Source organism: Ammospiza caudacuta, chromosome 9 (assembly GCF_027887145.1).
Source record: "Ammospiza caudacuta isolate bAmmCau1 chromosome 9, bAmmCau1.pri, whole genome shotgun sequence".
Taxonomy (NCBI): domain Eukaryota; kingdom Metazoa; phylum Chordata; class Aves; order Passeriformes; family Passerellidae; genus Ammospiza; species Ammospiza caudacuta.
This window is the reverse complement of record NC_080601.1, coordinates 30,417,141-30,438,418: the sequence shown is the minus strand read 5'-3', so window position 1 is coordinate 30,438,418 and position 21,278 is coordinate 30,417,141. Positions and strand designations below refer to the sequence as shown.

Sequence of the window (21,278 nt, the reverse complement as noted above, 5' to 3'; positions counted from 1 at the left end):
ATTTCAGCTACCTGAAAAAAAATCCACCAGTCCATTTCTTTGCTGAGAAATTATGTGTGGCAGCCAAGGAATCAATTTTTATAGTTTTGAATCATGTTGTGAATTTAGGATGACATCTTTTATTCTATATTGACAGCAAAATAAAATATTAATGCCAACACATTCTAGATGCATTTTTGATAATATTTATAGATGCCTCATTAGCTACATTTTGTTGATGGAGCGAAAGAAAAATATTTATTTGTGTCTAATAAATCTCTGAGCCACACTGCTTTAACAGAAGGTGGAAGATTGTGGAATTTTTGAACCATTTAAGTAACCTAGAAAGGCTTTAACAATCTAGCCTTTCTAAAGAGAAAAAAATGTTGCCAGCTTTATGGTTTATGGTCATATACATGGACAGATCCCGGTCCTGCAAGTGGATTCAGAGGGATATGCAATCCTTCTGCATGAATCTAATTGCTTGGTCGGGATCACAGCACAAACATGGCACAGTCAGACTTTTTACATTTTATGAAATATAAGAGAAATTAACAAAATTCCCAATGAACAAAAATGAACAAAATTCTCCAAAGCAGGATTGACTTATATCATTGTTTCTCAACAGTCGCAGAAAGGCTTTGCAGTAAATAAAGAAAGCACAGCATGACTGACTGCCTTCCCCCACTGAAGTCAACAGGTTTCCAAGGAATGGGTTCTAGCCTAAAATTATGTTTCAGAAGTAACTTTCCTCAAAACGCCAAAATTAAAGTGATCTGGCAAGGGCTTTTCTCACTGCAAATCCCCACTCTCATCCCAGATTTTGAACAATCTGATCCAAGTAAAACAACCCAAGATTATGGAACACTCAATGAGATAAGTAATTATTTCTTCTATCATCAATATAGAATGATTTTTTCTATCCAACAGGATTTTAAATGGGGTCATATACCATGGATATTGTCGTATATAAGCATCAGAAATATAGTGGGGTTATCTTTTTCTCTCCCCTCTTATAAATCCCAATGCCAAGCTTAACAATACCATCCCCCATGACTGCCTAGACATTCTCTACATTCACAAGATGACACAGAAGTACTTTCATGAACAAGAGCACTGTCCACTACAAGCTCTGAGGATCTTTTGTCTATCAGCCGGTAGTACTCAGGGTGATTAGACAGAACTATTTTGTCTTTGAAGGCAGTGGTGGGAAGAGCAAGGACTGACAGGGAGAATGTGAAATTGTTCAAGTTGTAGAGAATTGCAGTTCTTCATGAACAAAGGCACGGAGAGAAGGGAGACAGGAAGGTGGGATGGCAAGGGAAGAGGAGAATGGGCAGCAAAATGGTCATTCCTACTTCTGCTAAAGACTCACGGACACAAATCGCCAAGTGGGTTGTCCAAGTGCCTTCCCACTCTCTGACAAAAGTAGCTGGGAGAGAAGCACACATTTGAGGATATGGTTTGGTTCATGGCAGGTCAGAACAAAAGACAATGTCGAGGCTGCAAAGGAGACTGGCATCCTTGTCCCAGTTCTGCCGCAGAACTGCTCACCCTCAGCAAGACACAAACTGGGCCTTTGTATTAATTTTTTCTATTCTTTCTCTACGTCCATGTGTATGTATTTTGATTGGACTTATCTAAAATTTGTTCACACACACCTGGGACCTTCAGACACGGTACAATGAAATAAAAACTGGCAGTATGAGCTGGATTTTTTTTAAAAAATAACTAACAAACATGATCAAAAATAAAAGTGGTGGTAAAAAACCTGACCTTGCTGAACACAGTCTAAGCACAGTGATAAAAGGTTGAGGCACATCCTATCAAGGGACTGTCCTAGGCAAGACCTTGTGTTTCAGAGAGGACTATGCTGCTTGGGCTGGCTAGGCCAGAGACAAAGGGACAATGAAGGATGAAGATGGAGATGAAAAGCCTTCCTTCAGAGAGCAGGCAGGAAGAGCTCTGCTGGTCTGACACGAGGGCTCAGCATGAAGTGTGGTGGGCATGTACCAGCAGGGAGAAAATCTAAAAATCTAAATGCAGAGCACAGCATGCCCACATTGTGTGAAAGCCTGAAGGATGGCAAAGCGTCCACTGACCTCAGCTGGGATATTTTACTCACTGGGCTCTAAACTCCAGAGACAGCAACCTTCATCAACAGGCAGCTGCAGCTCAGTGGTTATTTTCAGGGTTGCAGTTTCCACGAGGAAGTGCTGTGTTCATTACCAATGACCATTCACTTTTTCTTACTGAATCTGTCCAATCCACAAGGCTGCCTATTGGACTTACACACCCCTTCCTATATTTAGGGCTATAAAAACGTGCTCCAGAACACAAAGTTGCTCTCACAATCCCATGGACTTCCACTGGTGGGATGAGAGTCCAGCCCAAGATCTGAGTGCCTGCTCATTTCCATGTAGACGGCCACTCACATGGCAATATGAGCAGGGGAAGGGTGTTAATTTTTAACTTCCTGGCTACACTCCAACTTCAGTAATTACATTCAGCAAAAGTGAATTTCCCCTGAAATTTCAATTACAGAAGGTATTTTCCACTGCCACCACTTAACTGCTGTGCAGTGTTTGTCTGGTGTAATTCTGCTAAATTATTTCCTGATTTCCTCTCACAGCAGTTGTTTTTTCATAGTGGGTCCACTGTTTGCCCATCATTCAGTTAGCCCTGTCTCATTTTACCTTAAAGGCATATTACAGAGGGGTAATGAAGGATTAAGAGATCTTACAGGCGTACTACAGGCATACAACGTGAGTGTGGCAAGGCTACAAGTAACAACTAAGAGTTGTAACTGGTAAAAAATACTACCTTAATAGTCTAAACAATTTATGAAAAATCACTATTAGTCACCCTTAACCTTTTATAAACTATTCATAAGCACACTTAAACTAATAACCAGCAATTTCTAAGCTTAGGGAACTAAAGGTTGGGAAGCACTACAGGCTCCAAAGATCTACACCATAATGCAGGCAAAGATGGGAACTATTTCTGAAGGCAGGCACTGGAAAACTGTGGATGGAGGGGTGAGGTTTGAGGTCTGTGCTGACTTCACTGCACAGCCAGCACAGCAAAGGCAAGGTTTGCAGCAGGGGCTTGCAGCAGGGCCCTGCAGGGCAGCTGCACAGGGCCAGCATGTCTGGAGGCCAGCATGGGCATCACCAGCAATCTCCTGACCACACCAGACACCTGGACAAGGGCTGTCCCCTGCTGAGCCCAGGCTGACGTGGGAAAACATACATGAAACCATGTATGAGAGCACAGAGGGTGCTCCCATCTAGGGGAAACCAGAGGAGAAGTTTCTGGGCTGAAAACAAAGGGTAAACACCTTAAATCAATTCATCCCCCTGCACGTGTGCCTGAGCACGTGCACACGCATGGGCTTCTGTCAGAGACAAAAAAGAAAGGCTCCCTGTGTATGTGCACACCCCTCACCTTCGCCTAAGACATTCACCAGATTTTTTTTCTCTAGACAAGTATTCCATGAATTGCAATAAACACCCTAAAAATTCTAAGCAGCTCATTATACACTACTGTCTCCTTTTATGGCTCCAAGCCAGAATATAATGATGAGTCTTAACTTGTTAAGGACAACTAATTTTTTGTTCCTGGCTGTCTCAGGGGCTTCTCTCTTACTCACTCTCACTTTACTTCACTGTTGACATGTTTCTGTTAACTGGATGTCATCTGCCTGCCTTGATTTTATGCACAAGCAGTGGGATGCATTTTTCTGTGCAACAATTCTGCTTTGAGTTGCATTAGATTTGTCATTATTCTCTCATTTTCCCCTTGCACTTGTAACATTTCATCTATTCCTGCCTTATTTTTTGAGCCACGGTGCACCCACATTATGGTTTATACATGATCTTGCTCCCTTTGAAGCCGGCAGATTTCAGAGCCAGCCCTCGTCAGGAGAAGTGCCTGCTACCAATTTAGCAGGCTGAGGGCCCCGAGCTCCAACAACTCAATCTAAAGGGGGTCACAGGGTGGCACAAGCGAGTGTCAGCAAGTGCTGTTTAATTGCCAATCTAGGCTTCTCCATGGTGTTTAAAGTATAATGACCCATCACTTAATTCTGAGAAGTCCTGGCCCTGCTGCTGAATGGAATGAATATCAAAGGATGTGCTAGAACAGGGCAAGGAGCCTACATTTCCTATAACTGCCATAAGTATAATAGACCTCTACTTCTGTCGTCCCATTACCACAATAATGTATTTAATTTGCTGTGTACTCTTTTTAACTAGATACCTTTCATAAAGTCTATCTTGGGAATATAGCCCCCCCTGCTTCCACATCTCCCCCCTCCCTCAAATGACTAGCCTCTCTAATAATAATTAAACTAAATCAAGCTCTACTTTGCCTCACACCATGCCCGCAAGTCTTTTATAGATATTAAAAAAGATTAAACAGGGGGAGGGAACCATTGTTTAAATTTGCAGCTCTCTCCCCAGCCTAGTATTTTTTTTCTGGTCTGGGACTACCCTTTTTTTTAAGTTGATATTCCAGTTGTCTATTTGCTGGGACAGCATTTTAATTTAAATGTTCAGTTTTTTGTTTACTTATCTAAAGCACACACCACACTGTTTTCCCACCCATTCATTCACGAGCCCTAGGTACAGATTTCCACTTCTCAATGAGGTGTGCTTCCCCCCAGCCCTCACCAGTCTTTTCCTCCTTAGATCATCTATGCACCAGTGCTCACATATTAAACTGCAGAGATGGAGAGGAAGGGACAGAGCAGGGAAGAGATGTGGAACCTTGCTATGTAATGCATGCTAATTTAATTATGTGCCATCATCAAAATGGATTAGCTGTTTCAGCCCATCAGGAAAGTCTAAACTTCCACCGATTTAATTAACCAGGCTGAAAATCAGATGAACAGAAAATAAAACTATCATTAGGAGCAATTACTGATTACTTAAACATAGTGCTGCCAACCAGTTTGTAAATAAAACTAGCAGCCCCTGGAAAATTAGATGGAATTAATTGGAGGTAGGGAGGGGGAGAAATATATACTTCTAAAGCTTTTGAGGGTCAGGCAGGCCCTTTTATGTTGACTATTAGTGTTTGGAGCTTTGGGAGGGGAAAATACAGCACAATAACCTTCCTCCCAACTCTGCTGAAGAGCAGTCCTCCTCCCTCCTGAGCCTCCCCTCCCGCGCACACAGCGCCGCTCTGGCTGCTGGCCACCAGGAAAGCAAAGGCTATCACCACTTCTCATCCCTGCTTTTTCAACATTACCCTCTCCCAGCTCTTTCATTTAGTTTGGCTTTCAAAGGTGGCTTCTCACTCCTCCACCTCTCCCTCTAAGGCAAATGTTTGAGGCCCAATGACAGCATCAGGACACCACCTTCTCCTCACATGGGAAGGTAGGCCTCGCCCTCTCCTCCACCCCACCAAAAAGCTAAGGATGGATGTTTAACTCAAGTGCTTTCAGGAATCTGCTGCCTAGATGAAATGCTCTCCTACAGAGTGGGAGGAGGAGCTACATTTGCTCTTGATTTAGGACCTCAGCATTTGAACTCACCTTGACATGGAAGCATTGACGGTCAGAGCTGTTGGGTAGGGGTGGCGGAAACCCCCTGTCGTGATTGGGTACACTGGCTGACCTTGCCTGGCAAAAAAGAAGGGAGAGAGGGAATGAGAGAAAGGAAAAAAGGGCTTAAAAAAAAAAAAAAAGAACAACAAAAAACTTCTCTCTGCACAGTAAGCTTTATTCTCATTTGATCAGAACAAAAATCTTGGGGATTGTACAGCAAGGATCAAAGGAAAGAAACACAGAACAATTTGAATGCCATAAATCTGATAGGAATGGCTAATTAAATTTTATAACCTCTGCTTATGTCAATAGAGACCCTCTCCCCAAGCTGAAACTAGGTGTTTTGTTGTAATAATTAAAGGCGAAGTCTCGCTTGCTTTAATGGAGCCATCACACTAATTGAGGGCTACACATCCAAAGGAAAACAATAATGAATGTAAATTTATACCAAAATAAAGTACAGTGAATCAAAGGACTTCAGTTGCGCTTTGGGCCTCTTTCGGTATTTAGATCTCGGTGAGAAAACATTAAATTAACAGAGCTTAATTTGTAGCCTTTTGTCAGATTAACAAGTGTTGACAAGAGTTACCGGGGGAGAGTCCCCAAGAAGTATTGTGGGTAACCAATAGACAATCACACCTCATTACAATAATTAAAAAATACAGCAACATGCAAAACAGCATCCTCATGAAAGACACACAAATTTTCTGATGGAGGTTTGTCTGTGCTGGCTAGCTCGTTTCATCTGTCCTTCAAATACATCATCTGACTGGGCAGGATGCTTTCGGAGAAGGTGCTATGCCAGGAACATGCAGGCCAGTGGAGGACAGATGGGTTGGGAAGTTGATGGTGAAGTGCAAGTGGCAAGGAGAGGGGAAATGAAAAACTTGGGGTTACTTCTGTGAAGTTGGCCGTGCCGCTCTCCCAGAGCAAAAGCCTATGTGATGGTGTCACCTCTCACCAAAAATCACTGGGAGAAGCTGTAAGAGCTGTGGGTAGGCAAGCACACCATGGTGTTGACTTGTTCTGAAACAGTGGGGATGGCAGAGTTGTCCAGAGACAGAGGTGGCATTAGCATCCATCTGGTGAAACTGGCTACACGTGGCATCATCCGTGTGCTTTGGCAGCCATGGCATGAGGTGCAAGGAGGACAAACCTGTGTCTGCACAGTACAGACACCCACATGAGCAATGGGGTATAGGCCAGGGACACTGAAGAGTTTCTTCCCTGCACCCTCATGTCTTTCATGTCACTGACTTTTGGCACTAGCTGAGTGTATTTGTTTGAAATGTTGAGGCTATTGCTGTGCAAATTTGAACTAAGGAGCTCACATGCAGTCTACAATTGTTCAGGGTGTCTTTTAGAAAAGGTAAACCACCACAAACTAGGAGGAATTTCAGATTTCAGGGAGCAATGCTTTGGTTTTTTCTTCTGCTCATGATGTGCTCTTCTGGAGAAGCAACATTCAGCAGAGAGGTGATGGACATGCTTCACCTTCAGGATGGGGGAACCTCTATCCAAAATAGCTGCATGACCACCCACAAGGAAGGGCAGCCTGCAAAATGGCCAGAAGCTCCATCTCTCCTGCATCAACACTTCTGTATCTGAGAAAGGTCTCCAAGGCCTCTGATGCCACCACTGCAAGGGCCCTGATGGCCACCACCAGGTCTTGCCCAAGACCTGGGGATATGCAGTGACCTCCTGCCCTGTCCTGCTTTCCATTTGGGGTATCAAGTCCAGTTCCTCATGGAAGAAATTGTGAAGAAGTATTTTTAGCACAGCTGGAGAAACAACCTCAAGCAGGAGCAAACTATTTTGAACTTTGGGCAATTCATTTCTATAAAAAATATGATCACCCCAAAACAGAGGAGGCCTGTTATGTGAGAAAAACAGGGTGAAGTCTTGATTTATAATGCAGAGAACTGTTGCATCCAGCAATACAAATGGATTTTATAAGCATTTAAATCAAATATACTACACAAAAGGCTTAGGCAGTGCTTAAGTATATTATAAACCTATTGAGAGATGGCAACATAGGAAATAAAAGAAAATAAGGACTTGATTACTGCTGGGAGCCTCATACCCAGCAAGGCTCTGCAAGTGGGATCTGAGGAGTTGAAAATGAATCCAAATCCCAAATTTTCCATTTCTTTTTTCTTAACCAGTTTTAAAGTAAACTAATTCCTTTTACTTAAAATTCCATTCCTTAGATGCCAATTGCCAACTGCCCAGCCACATCTCAACTAGGAATGCTGCTCATGGCTGATGTAAAGCTCTACTGTTTCATAAGTAAAACAAAAGAGTTTTCAAAAGACAAGGCAAATGAAACTTAAAATTGCAAATTTGTAGTGAGGATGGGCCTAGTAAAAAAAGAAAACAAAGGGTCTGTGAGAACCACCCCGAGCCCCAAGAAAACCAAATCTGAGAAAAATTCATATGGTGCAGTGTAAGGGCAGTAACAAGAAAAGGACATTTCTGCAGAAGGATTTCAAAATTCATGCTTCATGACCTGTCAGCTGGTTAGGATGACATGCAAAGCTGTGTCCAACTGCTCAGATTTTGTTTATGACCACATGACCTGGCATATATTTTAATTAACCTTCATGAGGTGGGTAAATTCATAACACTCAGTGAAGTGGCAGTTGTCAAACAAACTTATCCCAATGCACATGCATACATACACACACACATATATTTTTACATAAATTTTACACATCAGAAAAAGAAAAAAGAAATTAAAAAAATGGAACTCCTTACTGTGGTACTAACCATCCTAGCGGATGGGGGATTTGTCCTACAGTGCCTGGTGATAATGGATAATAAGGAGATATATCTGGAGGATGTGGAGGCCTTGGAATTCCTATAGAAGAGGAACATAAAGCACCATCAGTATTGAAATATGGAAATAAATAAAATATAAAGAAAAAAACACATATGTTTCTAAATTTCCGTCAATTTACTTTATTACAGTATTTGTGACTTTGCTTAGGGTTTTCAAAGGCTTTTTCACATTCTCATTTTTTAAACAAGAAAAAATGTTATTCACTCTCTCAGTCACCTCTCCAGTCAGAGATAATTATTTTTGTTATTCAGAATTCAGCAGTCTCAGACACGATTTTGGTGTGATGCTGTACTAGATATTCTCTTAAATGTTCAACACAAAGATGGACCCTGCAACAGCTTCATGGTTATTTTAGTTTCAAAGTCAGCCAAAAGACCACAGGCCCTATCCATGTGGTGACTGGGTACTCAATAACATGGCATTATTCCAATGCAATCTCCAGAACAAGTTTAAAAGTCATTAAAATTGCAAATGATGTTTCCTTTTGAACAAACCTAGGAAAACTTTTCTGAAACCAGGAGTGGAGGTGAGGACCCCTGGAAATGCTTGGTGAAACCAGGGGCAGATGTTGAAGGTGTGCAGGGGAGGATGGAGAGCCCACCCATCCTCTCTGGATTGAGGTACAGTTCCTACTCAGAAAGCAGAAACCAGCTCCAGACACAAGCCTTAAATATTAACGCTCCTTACCTTAAGAGCAAATAGGAATTACTCAGAGGAGTAAGGGTTACAAAGCTGGGTCTTTCAATTAACAAGCCAGGGCACAATTACACAGCAGAAACAAAATTAAAACAGAGAGCATTAAAAAGAAGGGGTACTGTATTCAGGGCTAAAAACTTTTTTTTTAAGTCACTTGGGAAGCTTTTAATCTCTAAATTAAATCTCCTTGTGTGACATTTTCATGCAGACATTGCTTTTTCTCCATTACAAAACCCAAACAGATTAACTGGGCTTTAACCATCCAGTGAGCTATTTGCACACTTGAAAGAATGTTCACAGAAGAAAAGCAAACAGTCTACAGACGTTAATCATATGTTTTACGATAACCATTTAAGAGCTATTCCCTGTACTACCATTATTTAAATGAGAGGTTGACTATGCCATTCACTTGCAATACCCAGGGATGGTGAGATGGATTCCTTTCAAGCCATGTGAAGTCAGCATTAAGCACAATTAAAAGGGGGCCTCGGTTGAAGCATATCGAGTGACAACCAGCTAATGCACAGTCTCATTCAAGGGCTGGAGTTTAGATAAATTATCTGCATAAGTTAAGGCTGACACAGAGTGATTCCTTTGACATGAATTCTGTTTCTGATGAACTTCACAATTAACTAAATGGGGCTTGGATTAACAAAACCAAAAACCACTGTCACTAGGAACTCAGCACAGCCTGGAGAAAGAAGATTGACACTGTTTGACTTCTTTGGGACCTCAGGTTAAGAAGGGACTCTTAAAAAGTTAGAATAACATGTAAATTCTACTCTGTAACACCAATAAATCTAGTCAGGATTTTACGTGGTGCTCTATATTCAAGCAGAGTGCCCTTCAGGCTGAACTTAGAGTTGGGTAGACTTACATTGGGGAAAAGAATTGCAAGTGTAAAGCTGGAGCTAAGTAGTTACAGTGGATGAAAATTCAACATTATAGAAGAAAAATGGCTGAACTCCTGACACAGAAACAATGGGATTTGGGGAATTAAAAGAGATTCATTTTGAAACCGGTCATGACCCACCACCTTTAAAATTCCAGCTGCAATTCTGTAAGTGCAGATCACAGAATGTACATGTTTAATTCTCTGGGTCGTGCATGCAAACCAAGCACTGGTAGATTGAACTACCAGGTGGGGTATCATGCTTGCAAAGAAACACACCTGCAAGCGACCCCACACATGCAACTCTGGTGTCACCCTGCAGAAGCTCTATGAAAATGCACCCAGTAGGTTTCCTTCTGAAGTCTAATTGGCTTAAAAAGAAAGTATTTTGTCTGGCTTTGACATTTTACATGCCCCCTTTGGTGCTCCAGCATGGGAAATCCATTCTCCCGCACTCCGCTCCCCTAATGCGCAAAAAGGGAAGATCCACCCACTCCCTCCCAAAAGCAACCCCAAAATACTTCCCACCTACCTGTTTTGGGGTCTACGTCAGCTGGTAAGTGTGGAGGAGGGTTTCCTGGTGTGAAGTGCTCATTGCTGTATGTGATAAGCGGCGTAAGAGGGTGTACATGGTGTGGGTGCTGCACAACTGGCACTTTGTTAGACTGTCAAGAGAAAAAGGTTGACACTGTTAGGGCAGTGCTGGGCATCCCCCCACTACAGCATGAGTACACACAAAAAATCTGAGTAGCCAGGATTTCAATGTGACCCTCAGACTTTTCCAGATTCCTTCTCGGCGTCACCCTTGCAGTTTTCCCACCCTCTTGCTTAAAACCTCCTCACACACTTTCCCTGCTGTTGAGGTTCTTTAATCTTTTTGACCTGTCATGCTCCTGTATGGAGCAACAGCAATTCTTTAAAACTTTTCCTTTTTCTTTTATAATCTTGTGCTTCACCTTCAAGATGCAGGCAGACTCCTCAGTGAGGGGCTGAGAGAGTCCCCCATTTAATTAGCAAGAGACCCAAATGCTCAATGACCTGTAGGTCTTTTCCTCTCCCCTTCCTGTCCTCACTCTCAGTTCTGCATTTTACTGCTCATTGCAAATACTCCAGATAAAAAGCCTTTGTAGTGCTGGAGTATTCCCTTCATCAGCAAGCATTAAGCTGACAAGCGATCACCTGCATATTTTATATATATATTTTAGAAGAGCTGATTAATTATCAATTCATCAGAGAGCGCTAATAAATGGAAACTGGATACTGATTAATTAGGCTACTAAAATATTCAGCTATATAAATAATGGCAAAACCCCCCAGATAAAGCCATTGAAATTAACACTCTTGTAGGGGGAATAATCACGTAGATATCATGAGGTTTTCCCCATCACATTCCTAGCTCTGGGGAAAAAAAATATTTTTCTCAACAACAATTTAAAAAAAAAAATTAAAAGGAGTGAATGAATGAAAGAAAAAGGCAGGCTGAACTGTAACTTACCCTTACAAGATCACAAAGAAAAAATTAAGCTGAACCAGCTGAACCGCTGGACCATTTACTGTGAGTAATCCAATTGCAAAAAACCCTATTCCCCATAGAGGATTTTCACTAAAATCCTACAACAGGGACATTTAACCAGATTAGGTACCAGCAAAGATAAAGAGGCTGGTATTAGATGATGAATGGATTAGAGTCAGGTTTCATTTTAGAATGTGTCTTCATTTCCTTTTATTACTTTAAGTAAGGAACAACTTGCATTAACATCAAGTAAAAGGAATCACATTAAAATAAAGTAGTGATACCATGGTGGCCACGATAGCGCCGCTGCTGTTCAGGGTCTGCCAGCACTCTCCTGCTCCCTCCCCAGCACCCCCAAACACACACACACACCCTCAGCGTGCCACCTTAGACAAGCTATTGCTGTTATCTGATCCGGCTTCCAATGCTCTGAGCTTCCCTTAAAAGCATTTCAAAAATAATTCAGTTATTCTTTGGGAATGAGCTGCTAGACTGTGGGGAAGGAAGAGGGAAGACAAACTGGGAGCAAGGAGGAAAAGAAACATCTGTCTTCCCTGAATGAACAAGAAGTTCCTCCACCATGCTTTGGCCAAATGAAGCCCCTTTGGCTCCCCCAGCCCCAGTCCCTGCCATAAGTGGCTATTTGGGCTCACTGCTTTGATAACTGCAGGAAAAAGTGTGCATCCAAAAGAAGCCAGACAAGGGCTGTACTTGTGCCTCCCACAACTTCTCCTGTGTTCTTCACCATGTTCATCTCTTTGTGCCACCCTTACATGGGATGATTCCTCTCCACCACCAAGCGCTTGGCACAGGGGATTCCACTGTCAAGTGGCCACCATGCAGAGAAGAACGTGGTCACAACAGCCAATGCTATGATTAACAGCAGCTTGTGCTGGCTGGGTTGTGGGTCACATCTGCCAGCTGAACAGCCAAGGACAACTTTTGGCCACATGGATCTGTAATGGTTTCACATTAGGAGGAGCCAAAGGAGATGCTCTAACCCAAAATCTGTTCTCTTTCAAGTGAACCAGCCCAAGCAGTCTAAAGTAACTGAAGCCTTTGGTAAGGGTTTCACCTAACAAATTATATTTCACACCATACAAAGTAGCAGGCATCTACCCAACAACACATGACATTACAAGCCAAATGACCAGTTGATGAGGTTCACAAAAATGATCATTTCCAATAAGAGCTACTTTTTCTGGCCAAGAATTGTGTGAACTCCTGCTGTTAGGTGACCCACAATGTGGCCCCATTTATTGAAGAAGTTAATACAGGCTGTAGCTTTGTGCTCCCCCAGCTCTATCTATCTGCACATCATGGTAAACCTCACCCAGACCCTGACAGACATTAAGTGCTGTCTTCCACAGAGAGCTTATTTTCACAGAAACTGGAGCTGGTTAGCTAAAAAAATATGTAGAGTAACATTAGAGGGTCAGACTTAAGCCGAGAAACAAGAAACAACACATGAGAGGAAAGCTGGACTGACATGGCTCCATCACCAAAGCCAGATGTACCATAGGGGGTTACATGTCAACTGTGGGAAACCGCCATTCCTTGCTTTGATATACCAAGACCGCCCACAATATCTCCACAAAACAGAACAACTGCTAAATTATGATGTATTTCACTTAACATGTTTCAGACACAAATAAAAAGCAAAAGTAAAGCAAATAAAAATCAGCAATTAAGAGCTTGAACCTTAGGTCTGCAAATTTTTCCCCTGGTAAGTAATTTTTGTTCGGGTTACTACCATGCACTCAAATGGACCACTCATATAAAGGTGTAAGGGTAGGATACTCTTTTGACACTGATGACGCTGGGGCAGAGGTGGGGGGAGAATGTGCCAGGGGAAAGGGAGAAACTATCATATAGATGCTCAAAAACCGGGACAGAGGAGTGTGATCCACTTCCCAGCGAGTCAGTCTGCATCTGTACCACTACCCAGGGACAGGTTTCCATTACGTTTTGCACTGTTTGGCACACACTGGGGAAAGGGACCATAACTCCCCTCAGAACAGCACACACAATTTGCAAGCCAAGCTAAACATGCATAATATGCTAAACAAGCTGCTCTTTAAAAGTACCGTTCCTGAAGTTAACTAAGCTTCCTTGGAAAATAAAAATAAAGGACAATCTGGGAAAGAGCAGGATTAATCCTGCAGATGCATCTTCCTTTGAAGCCAATGGGAGCTCTGCCTGAGTTACAAGTGTGGTCCTAACCCCATCCACTGGCAATGAAAGGTAAACCACAGAAACCATCAATAGGAGACACGGATTAGATGACTTTAGACATCCCCCTGCAAAAGGCAATATTCTCCAATATACATTTGTGAGCACTTTATCAAGGGCCGTTTTAAGCTAAGGGCCGTTGTGAGATGCAGGCGTTTCTCTGGCAAGCTGAAGAGCTCCATGTATGGCTCTGTCAGGCATGGGAAGGGAGCTGCACTGGTACACACAGATCAGCATCAGGGCATGTGCTGACAGGACTGGAACAAGTGGAGATTTCTAGAGAGAAATCCCAGCACCTAAGAAGTACCAAGCCCTCTGCTGATAAATCACCCCTGTCCATTGAAAGCTGAGGTCTCATATGGTAGCTTAGAGGGCATGGTAAAGAATTGCAAAAAGACAAGAGAAGTTTGCTTTTCTTGGTAACTGCTGCCTGAAGCAACCAGAAGAAATTGTCCCCACAGGGGCTCTACTACTAAACCTCTCTATATGAATTTGAAATGCTTCTGGGAGTGCTTAAACACAGATCAGTTTAAACAATAATGGAGCTCTAGAACAAAAAAAATTCCTGCACCAAAACCACAACAAATTTTGGACTGATAAATGTTTGAAAGGAGTACTGAGATCTATTTAAACTAAGTTCTGATAGGTGCCTTTAGGGAACAAAAAAACCTATCTGAACTTCAGATTTAAACTGCAGGGGATTGTGTGTATAAATTGCTGTGTATTAGTCTTTGTTGCATGGTAAGGACATTTCATTAACAGGATGAAAGATGCTTCTATGCGTATACAGCCCAATTTAATACACCCCACTGATGAATACTCCCCATTTATTGAAGAAGTTAATACATGCTGCATAAATCAATAGTTCCTAAGTCTCTGAAAGCAACATAGGACTTGTGTAAGATGAAACATTGTATTGTTGAGCACACAAAGAGAAACCAACCTCTAAACAGGAAGAGTTTACGACTGCAATTTCTGCTTGCAAATTCATGGCTTGTTTGGCTTTGGCAATAAAACCACAGTGTCATATCAACTCCAAGTCAGAAAAAAAACCATGACAGAGACACCAGAGGATGTCCTCACCAGAATAATGTGGGGTTAGTAAAGGCACGTCTGCACAAAAGCCACCCAGGCTGAAAACAAGCCATCATGCCATGTCAGCATGGCAGCGGCCAAAGCCTCCGGCCCCTGACTCCTTCCCAGTGCATCCCGAGGGCAGGGGGAGGCTCCTGCACCAACCCAGCCTCAAACCCCAGCAGCTGCCAGCACAGCCCATGCAGCTGCAGCCCTTTCCCTGACCTGGTGCCCTTTGAAACGTCCTTCAAGCCCTGGGAGGTGCTGCAGCCCACCGGGCACCCCTCAACCACCCACCAGCGGGAGGGACTGAGCAGGTGCTCACACCCAGAGCCCAGAGCCCAGAGCCCCGGCCCCTTCCTCCACGATCAGAGGAATGAGAGCTCTCCATCCTCCTCAAAACCTACTAATCAAGAGACACTGAAAACAAATGCAGCTAGAGCTCCGCCTGTCTTTTTGCCATGTCCTCCTCTTCCCCACTGCTCTCCTTTTCTGCTGAAGAAAGATGGGCCCTGAAAGTGCTTTTATGAGCCAGTACAATACAATAAAACAAAAGCAGCACAGAAGAGGGTTTGTCAGCCTTTTCCCCTCCTCCAGGGTGGATGCAGGTCGACAGTGGTCTTGAATTAGAAGGCCCTCTTGGAGTTGCTCCCTGGGCTTAGCAAGGAGTACCATTCAATACCAGTTCACATTTAAAAATATGTGTTTCTCTGTATTTTCCAGATAATGCTATTGCAGTTTTGCTGACCTGTGGCCAGTGAAATGCTAACAGATGCTCCTGAACTGCTCTGCAGTTCCAAAGATACTCATAAAAGGCGTTTCTTTTTTTCTAAAGGTCGATCTCTCCCTGATTCTGCCTAGGAATGACATCCTTACACCCCCTCACCACCCTGACACCCCACACAAACCAGGAAATTAAGTTGCAAGTAAAGGCAAATCCCAAAATATCGCTGCAAATATTGAAATGTTTTTCCATTTCCAGCAGAGTCACCACCACCCAAAGCAGAACATCTGTAAGCACCACTGCAGGTCTGGGGATCACCCACATCAGGAGCCACTCTGGGTGGCACCCCAAACTACACCAAGGAAAATGCACACCATTTGGGTTAACTGAGAAGCTAAAGCCAACCAAACCCACCAGCTATATGTAACTTGGTACTCATCCCCTCCCCAAGCATAAAAATTCAACACGAGTGATGAAGCATTTCCTGAAAAATATCAAAGATTTAATTTCACCCAGCCCTGCACAGCTAGTGAAGTCACAGTTTATTTTTTTTAAGGATGCTTTCACACCTGACTAAGCATTCCTGAAAACTACTTCCCTTTGCTCCTTTATGGCTGATACAGTGGCCTGAGCCCTTTCTCAGTTTAATGTAGCTGATTCCTGCCTAAGGTCCTGCCCTAAGCTAACTGCCCATTGTAGCAGGAGACAAGGCCTCCATTGATAATCACAACTCACCCTGCTAGAAAAAGGCTCATTTTCTTCTTTCACACAAATGATGACAGGAGCACTGACAACCATGTGCTGGGACAATGCCCTCCCCAGGCAGAGCCTTAAAAAATGACCCCGAAACCCATGCAACAACCCCCTCTGTCCTACCCTTAGTATAAAAATAAAATTAAATTAAATTTTAAAAAATGGGGATACACAAACAAACACACTTTAGCAGCCTTCTGTTTCTTCCCCTTCCCCCCCTCACCATTTCCCAGGCCACTGAGTGCCTACCTGCTCCTGCAAGAACTGCTGGCTTTCAATAAAACCCCGTGGTCTATTAGCAGTCTCTCAGACAAAACAACAAAATCAGCTTCCTGCTTTTAAGTGTCCAGCAATTCATTCATGAAAAGAATAATTTTGGGTTTTTCCCCCCCTTTAATTCAGATGAAGTGTCCCCTGAATATTGGAGAGCTAAGCCACCGTGCTTGACATTTTTCCACATCCTTCCTGTCAGGGTGCAAAGGTACGGAGGGGAGGGGGTGGGGAAATGAGGATTTAAGATGTTCAGGAAATTTCCACTTAATTTCGCCGAAAGGCAATTATGTGAAATGATCTGGTGACAATTAGCATACGCCAAATCCTCTAGTGTACAAGGGGAAGGACTGGGGTTTAGCTATCTAATTACCGCCTGTTAGTTCCGACGCGGGAGGATAAAACACACTAGTAGTAAAACATTATTAAGTGTGCTCACATTCTGCTTTCAAAGCTGTTGTGGGCTGTAAGTTTATTCCTATGGTACTTGGAGTGGGGTTTTTATATATTTTTTTTTTAGCAGAAGAAAGAAACTTGGGGTTTTAAATACAAGTTAAGTGCTGTAGTCTTGGACAATGTGGTGTTACTCCAATGTCAGGTCAGAACCAAACAAGCACCTGCTACACAAGTCTATAATTTGAGATCCTTCAGCAACACTGGGATTACATTTACAGCAGATAGATTTTACCTTACCTATTCTCTTAAGGCTTCACTGATAAAGAGAAAGCACTCTGCTCGCCTGCTCTGCCTCACCTCAGCACATGAATTCACACAGCAGTTACATCATCTATAGCCCAGAACTGTGGCCTGCATGCATCCAGGCAAGCCTTACACTGAGGATCAACATTACAGATTATTTGATCAACAGGTGGACTTTTCCATACCAATAGGACAGGGTAGTGCTCAGTCTCTTCAAGTTTCAGGTAAAAAAGCACCCATATTTATTTCTTCCATTGCAAAAGGAGAGGCAGTTTCTTCCCCAATGTGACAAATACTCGGTGTTTTCTCTGCAGACTTTAGGTAATTTTAATTACTAGACAGATACCATCTCTGCAGAGCAGGCAAGCCTTCATTCATTCTAACAAGGCAAAAAAGCAAAAACACTTGATATATATTACATTAAAACTGAAAAACACCTTTTTGCTAAACCATACCAGTACAAGGTGTGCTGGATGCACAACCACTAAGCATAGAGATGGGTGAAACCAAAGCAGGTCTTTGGGAAATGGTCCTGAACACAAATAAGGTAGGAAGGGGAGAGGCACAGAGCAATAATACAAGCACAAAAATTAAGAGAAGATGAGAAGCAGACAAAAAAGCAAATATAAGCAAAATAGTGCATATAATTGCCCCGACAGACCTTCCTCTATGTTTTTATGTGAATACCTAGTCAAGCAATTTGATTTACTGTCCAACAGTCTCTGAAATGCCTCATTATAAACAGCTTTAATTCTTGCTTATAAACCACTTATTTCAGCACTAGGCAGGCATATATACTGTTTTGTAGGCAAAAGAGCTCCTGATTTTTATTAGGGCATCTGTGATTTCTGTCTATAGCAAGAACTTAAATGCGAGGCCGTCAAAAAACTGCAAGAAATTAATAAAAATTAGCATGTACACCTATGCCTTCTTGTATTTGGTAATTTCAGTAATAACAGCATTATTTAAAACCTACCATGCACATACATGCCTTAAGATATGATGGCAAGTTTTCAGTACAGCTTTTTAAAATGCAGCATTCACAGCAGACTGTGCTCAACACCGATATGCAACATATGTAGCAAATGCATATTAAATTCCTTAACAAATAACAAGGCTCTAAAAACTTTTCATTTTTTATATGCTAAAAACATTACATGCTGCACAATTAACTGATGCAATTAAGTAAATCCAGACCAATTATTTCTTGCATAAATTCAAAAAATTTCCGTAAAAACGTTATGTTAAATGCACATCAGACCTGAAACACCTTGAAAGTATTTCAGAAGAAAAGTAACAGGCACGTATACACAGTGCTGTCAGGCCTTTTGCCCCAAGCCCCAGTAAAAAAAAAATTCCTCTAAAGATATAATGTTTGTGAGATCTCACCACCAGTCTTGTAAAACCTGCATATGCAACAACACGCAGTGAAAGCAAAAACATCTAAATAACTGTCTATTTAGATTAAATAATTTTATACAAATTCTACAGAATTTTATCCCTTGTTTTATATAAGAAAAGGCAAATAAATCAAGTAAGCTAATCAGGCTTACTTCTATCATCAGGCTTATTTCTATCATTTCAGTACCACAGAGTACTGAAATGATAGAAATCCTCCTCCTGGATAAAGTGACTCTGTAAGCAAGTCTGGCAGAGTTAGAAAAGGAAACAGCAGAAACTCAAGACTTCCACAAAACCAACAGTGAAAATCTGATGCATTGTAGAATTCATCAGTAAGTTTCTATTTTCTGTGTGCAAGTAAGGGTAATACATAAAACAGGCTGAGGGGTAGCTTTACTTTCTGCAATTTATAATTATAATAATAGGAGAAACAAAGTCTCGTGGACTTCTGAAAGCAAACACAGAAGCACTGTATTAAAACATGTGCTAACTCATATTTATCAGCGTTCAGTCTGATTTTTCATACTCCTTTATCCCTGGGTAAAATAATTCTTATGCAGTGTCCCTAAAATTTTCCCCTTTCACACTACAGATGAGCTTTCTGAAGAACTCAGAAAATTTAACTGTCAACCAAACACAGGATCAAAAGCACCCAATAAATAGTACTATGTAGCATTTTTAATAATTAAAACAAAAAATCTCGTTTCGTGTATGACAAGAGTTAAACCATTCCATCTCCAAATCCCCTTAACTGTAACATATGTGCCCTGCTACAAACCAACTTTTCTTCCTTTAAGAAAAAAAACCCCAAAACCCAAACATTTTTACCTTCATGGTTTCAGAGTTTAGGAAATATCGTACTGAACTGAAGAAAGCTTTGAAGTGGCCCCCTCCGCCCCAAAGGAAAAAAAGAGAAGAAAAGCTAGTGATGTCATGGTCACCGTGTGAGTGCCTGACTGCAGATGTAACACAGCCCTACACGCGCTCACACTTCTCCCTCGCTGGTAACCATTGTTCAGCAGCCAGGAATCAGCCCCCGAAACCTGCTGCACACCGGGCTCCGAAACGCCGCCCTGCCAACACACCCCGATCCCACCCTGGATGCACCAGGAAAAAAGAAAATCCCATTTCCCCCCCTCCCGCCCCCCCAAGCAAACCCCAAACCCGGGCGGAGGGAAGGGCGCAGAGGAGGAGTGCAACAACTGTCCCGCTGCTGCACCATTGTGTCGCGACAGCGGCTCTGCCGCGCGCTCCTCGCCACCGCTGCCAAATTCAGCGGCATCGAAAAGTCGCACTTACCCCTACTAGAAAAGGCGATTACCATAAAATAAATAAATAAAAACAATGTAGCTAACAAAGGTCACAGCTGGAGATGCTTGCTTGGTTTCTCACGCTCTCCCCCCCTCCCCATTTTTTTTTTTTGATTCCACACAGGAAGAAAGGGAAGGAGAGGGAGAGAGGAGGAGAGGGAGAGAAGTCACATCAGAAGTTCAATGGTCAAGACGGAAAGCGCGCACGCAGAAAGTGCTACTCACCCAGCAATTCAAATTGAGATGCCAGCAGCCGAACTGCTGGAAGAGAGAGAACCCAGAGGCAAGCGCTCCTCCTTTACCACTCAAATCTTCCATTCCCACTAAAATTGCATCCCTCGGGTACATAACAGCTTTGTCTTTCCTTCTGTTAACCTCAAAAACTTTTTTTCTTTACTGTCTAGATGCCAATTGTGCTGGCTTTGTATTATTTTCCTTGCAGCTTTTCTCTCTCTTTTTCTTTCCCCGCTCCCCCCCTTCACTTAAAGTACTGGAAAAGCTGTCTTAAAAGATCAAGATGTCTCCAGTTTTTTGGCCTGGTGTTTTCTGAATGCTCAAAATCCACTGTCATGTTGGCTGTGAGAAGTGTCTTATTTCTAAATTGTCGGCTGCAGTTATCAAAATTTAGAGAAGCCTCCTGTCTTTTCCAATATAGCACTTTACCATCATCCTTCCAGGGAGTGGGGAAAAGACTTTCTCCCCCCCCCGCCCCCCCCCACGCAGGTATGTCTGTTCACAAGAGCTAAAAAGCAGTTACTTTGGAAATCAATGACAATGCTACTCCAAGCCAGGTTGCGCAGGTATTACTAAGAGCAGCGAGGAAACGCCGGCCGGCCGTGAGGGAGCATGATCAGTTAAGTGTAGCAAGCAGTCACTTTATCTGCAAGATTGTCAAATCCCTCAAAACAAATTTCTTAGGGGGAGAGCTGTAAGGAAAGTGTATTTTCTTGTCATTGTAACACTGAGGTGACATTTGGCAGACCTTTACCATTAGCTCTGTTCTCTCCCCCTCCTCCCTTTTCCTTTAGTATTTAATATTTCTGTAAAACACTGACCTACTGCAACAGGGATGCAAGAGGAACTTTGAGATAAGGTGCCCTAGTTACTGTATTTTCCCAAGCTGCTCCTAAATGAGAATTAACAGGGGCACCTGAGAGCATTGCTGAACTGAGCAAGGGTAAAGCCTTCTGCCCTGTGCTTTGCTTTTGCCTACGAGCACTACAAGATGCCCACTTCCTAAATCTGAGCTGACTATCACGGGCATTCGAGTTTGCCAAGAGTCAATCTCCCATCTCCTTTTCATCCTTTCCCCCAAAGTTGTAAAGTAGTTACTCTGCAACAA

At 42.6% G+C, this 21,278-nt stretch overlaps 1 protein-coding gene across 9 annotated transcripts in view; it reads right to left on the bottom strand.

The window, feature by feature from the left end:
* Positions 1 to 21,278, bottom strand: part of TCF7L2 (transcription factor 7 like 2) — a 168,194-nt gene that overhangs the window by 14,769 nt on the left and 132,147 nt on the right. For 7 of the 9 annotated variants that reach the window (XM_058810063.1, XM_058810065.1, XM_058810064.1 and 4 more), the window contains exons 5-7: positions 10,493 to 10,625; positions 8,288 to 8,390; positions 5,519 to 5,605 (exon numbers count right to left, since the gene is read on the bottom strand). In XM_058810063.1, the coding sequence (XP_058666046.1) occupies positions 5,519 to 5,605; positions 8,288 to 8,390; positions 10,493 to 10,625 (323 nt within the window). The remainder of the gene's footprint in view (positions 1 to 5,518; positions 5,606 to 8,287; positions 8,391 to 10,492; positions 10,626 to 21,278) is intronic. The other 2 variants (XM_058810072.1, XM_058810069.1) reach the window with 1 other exon arrangement.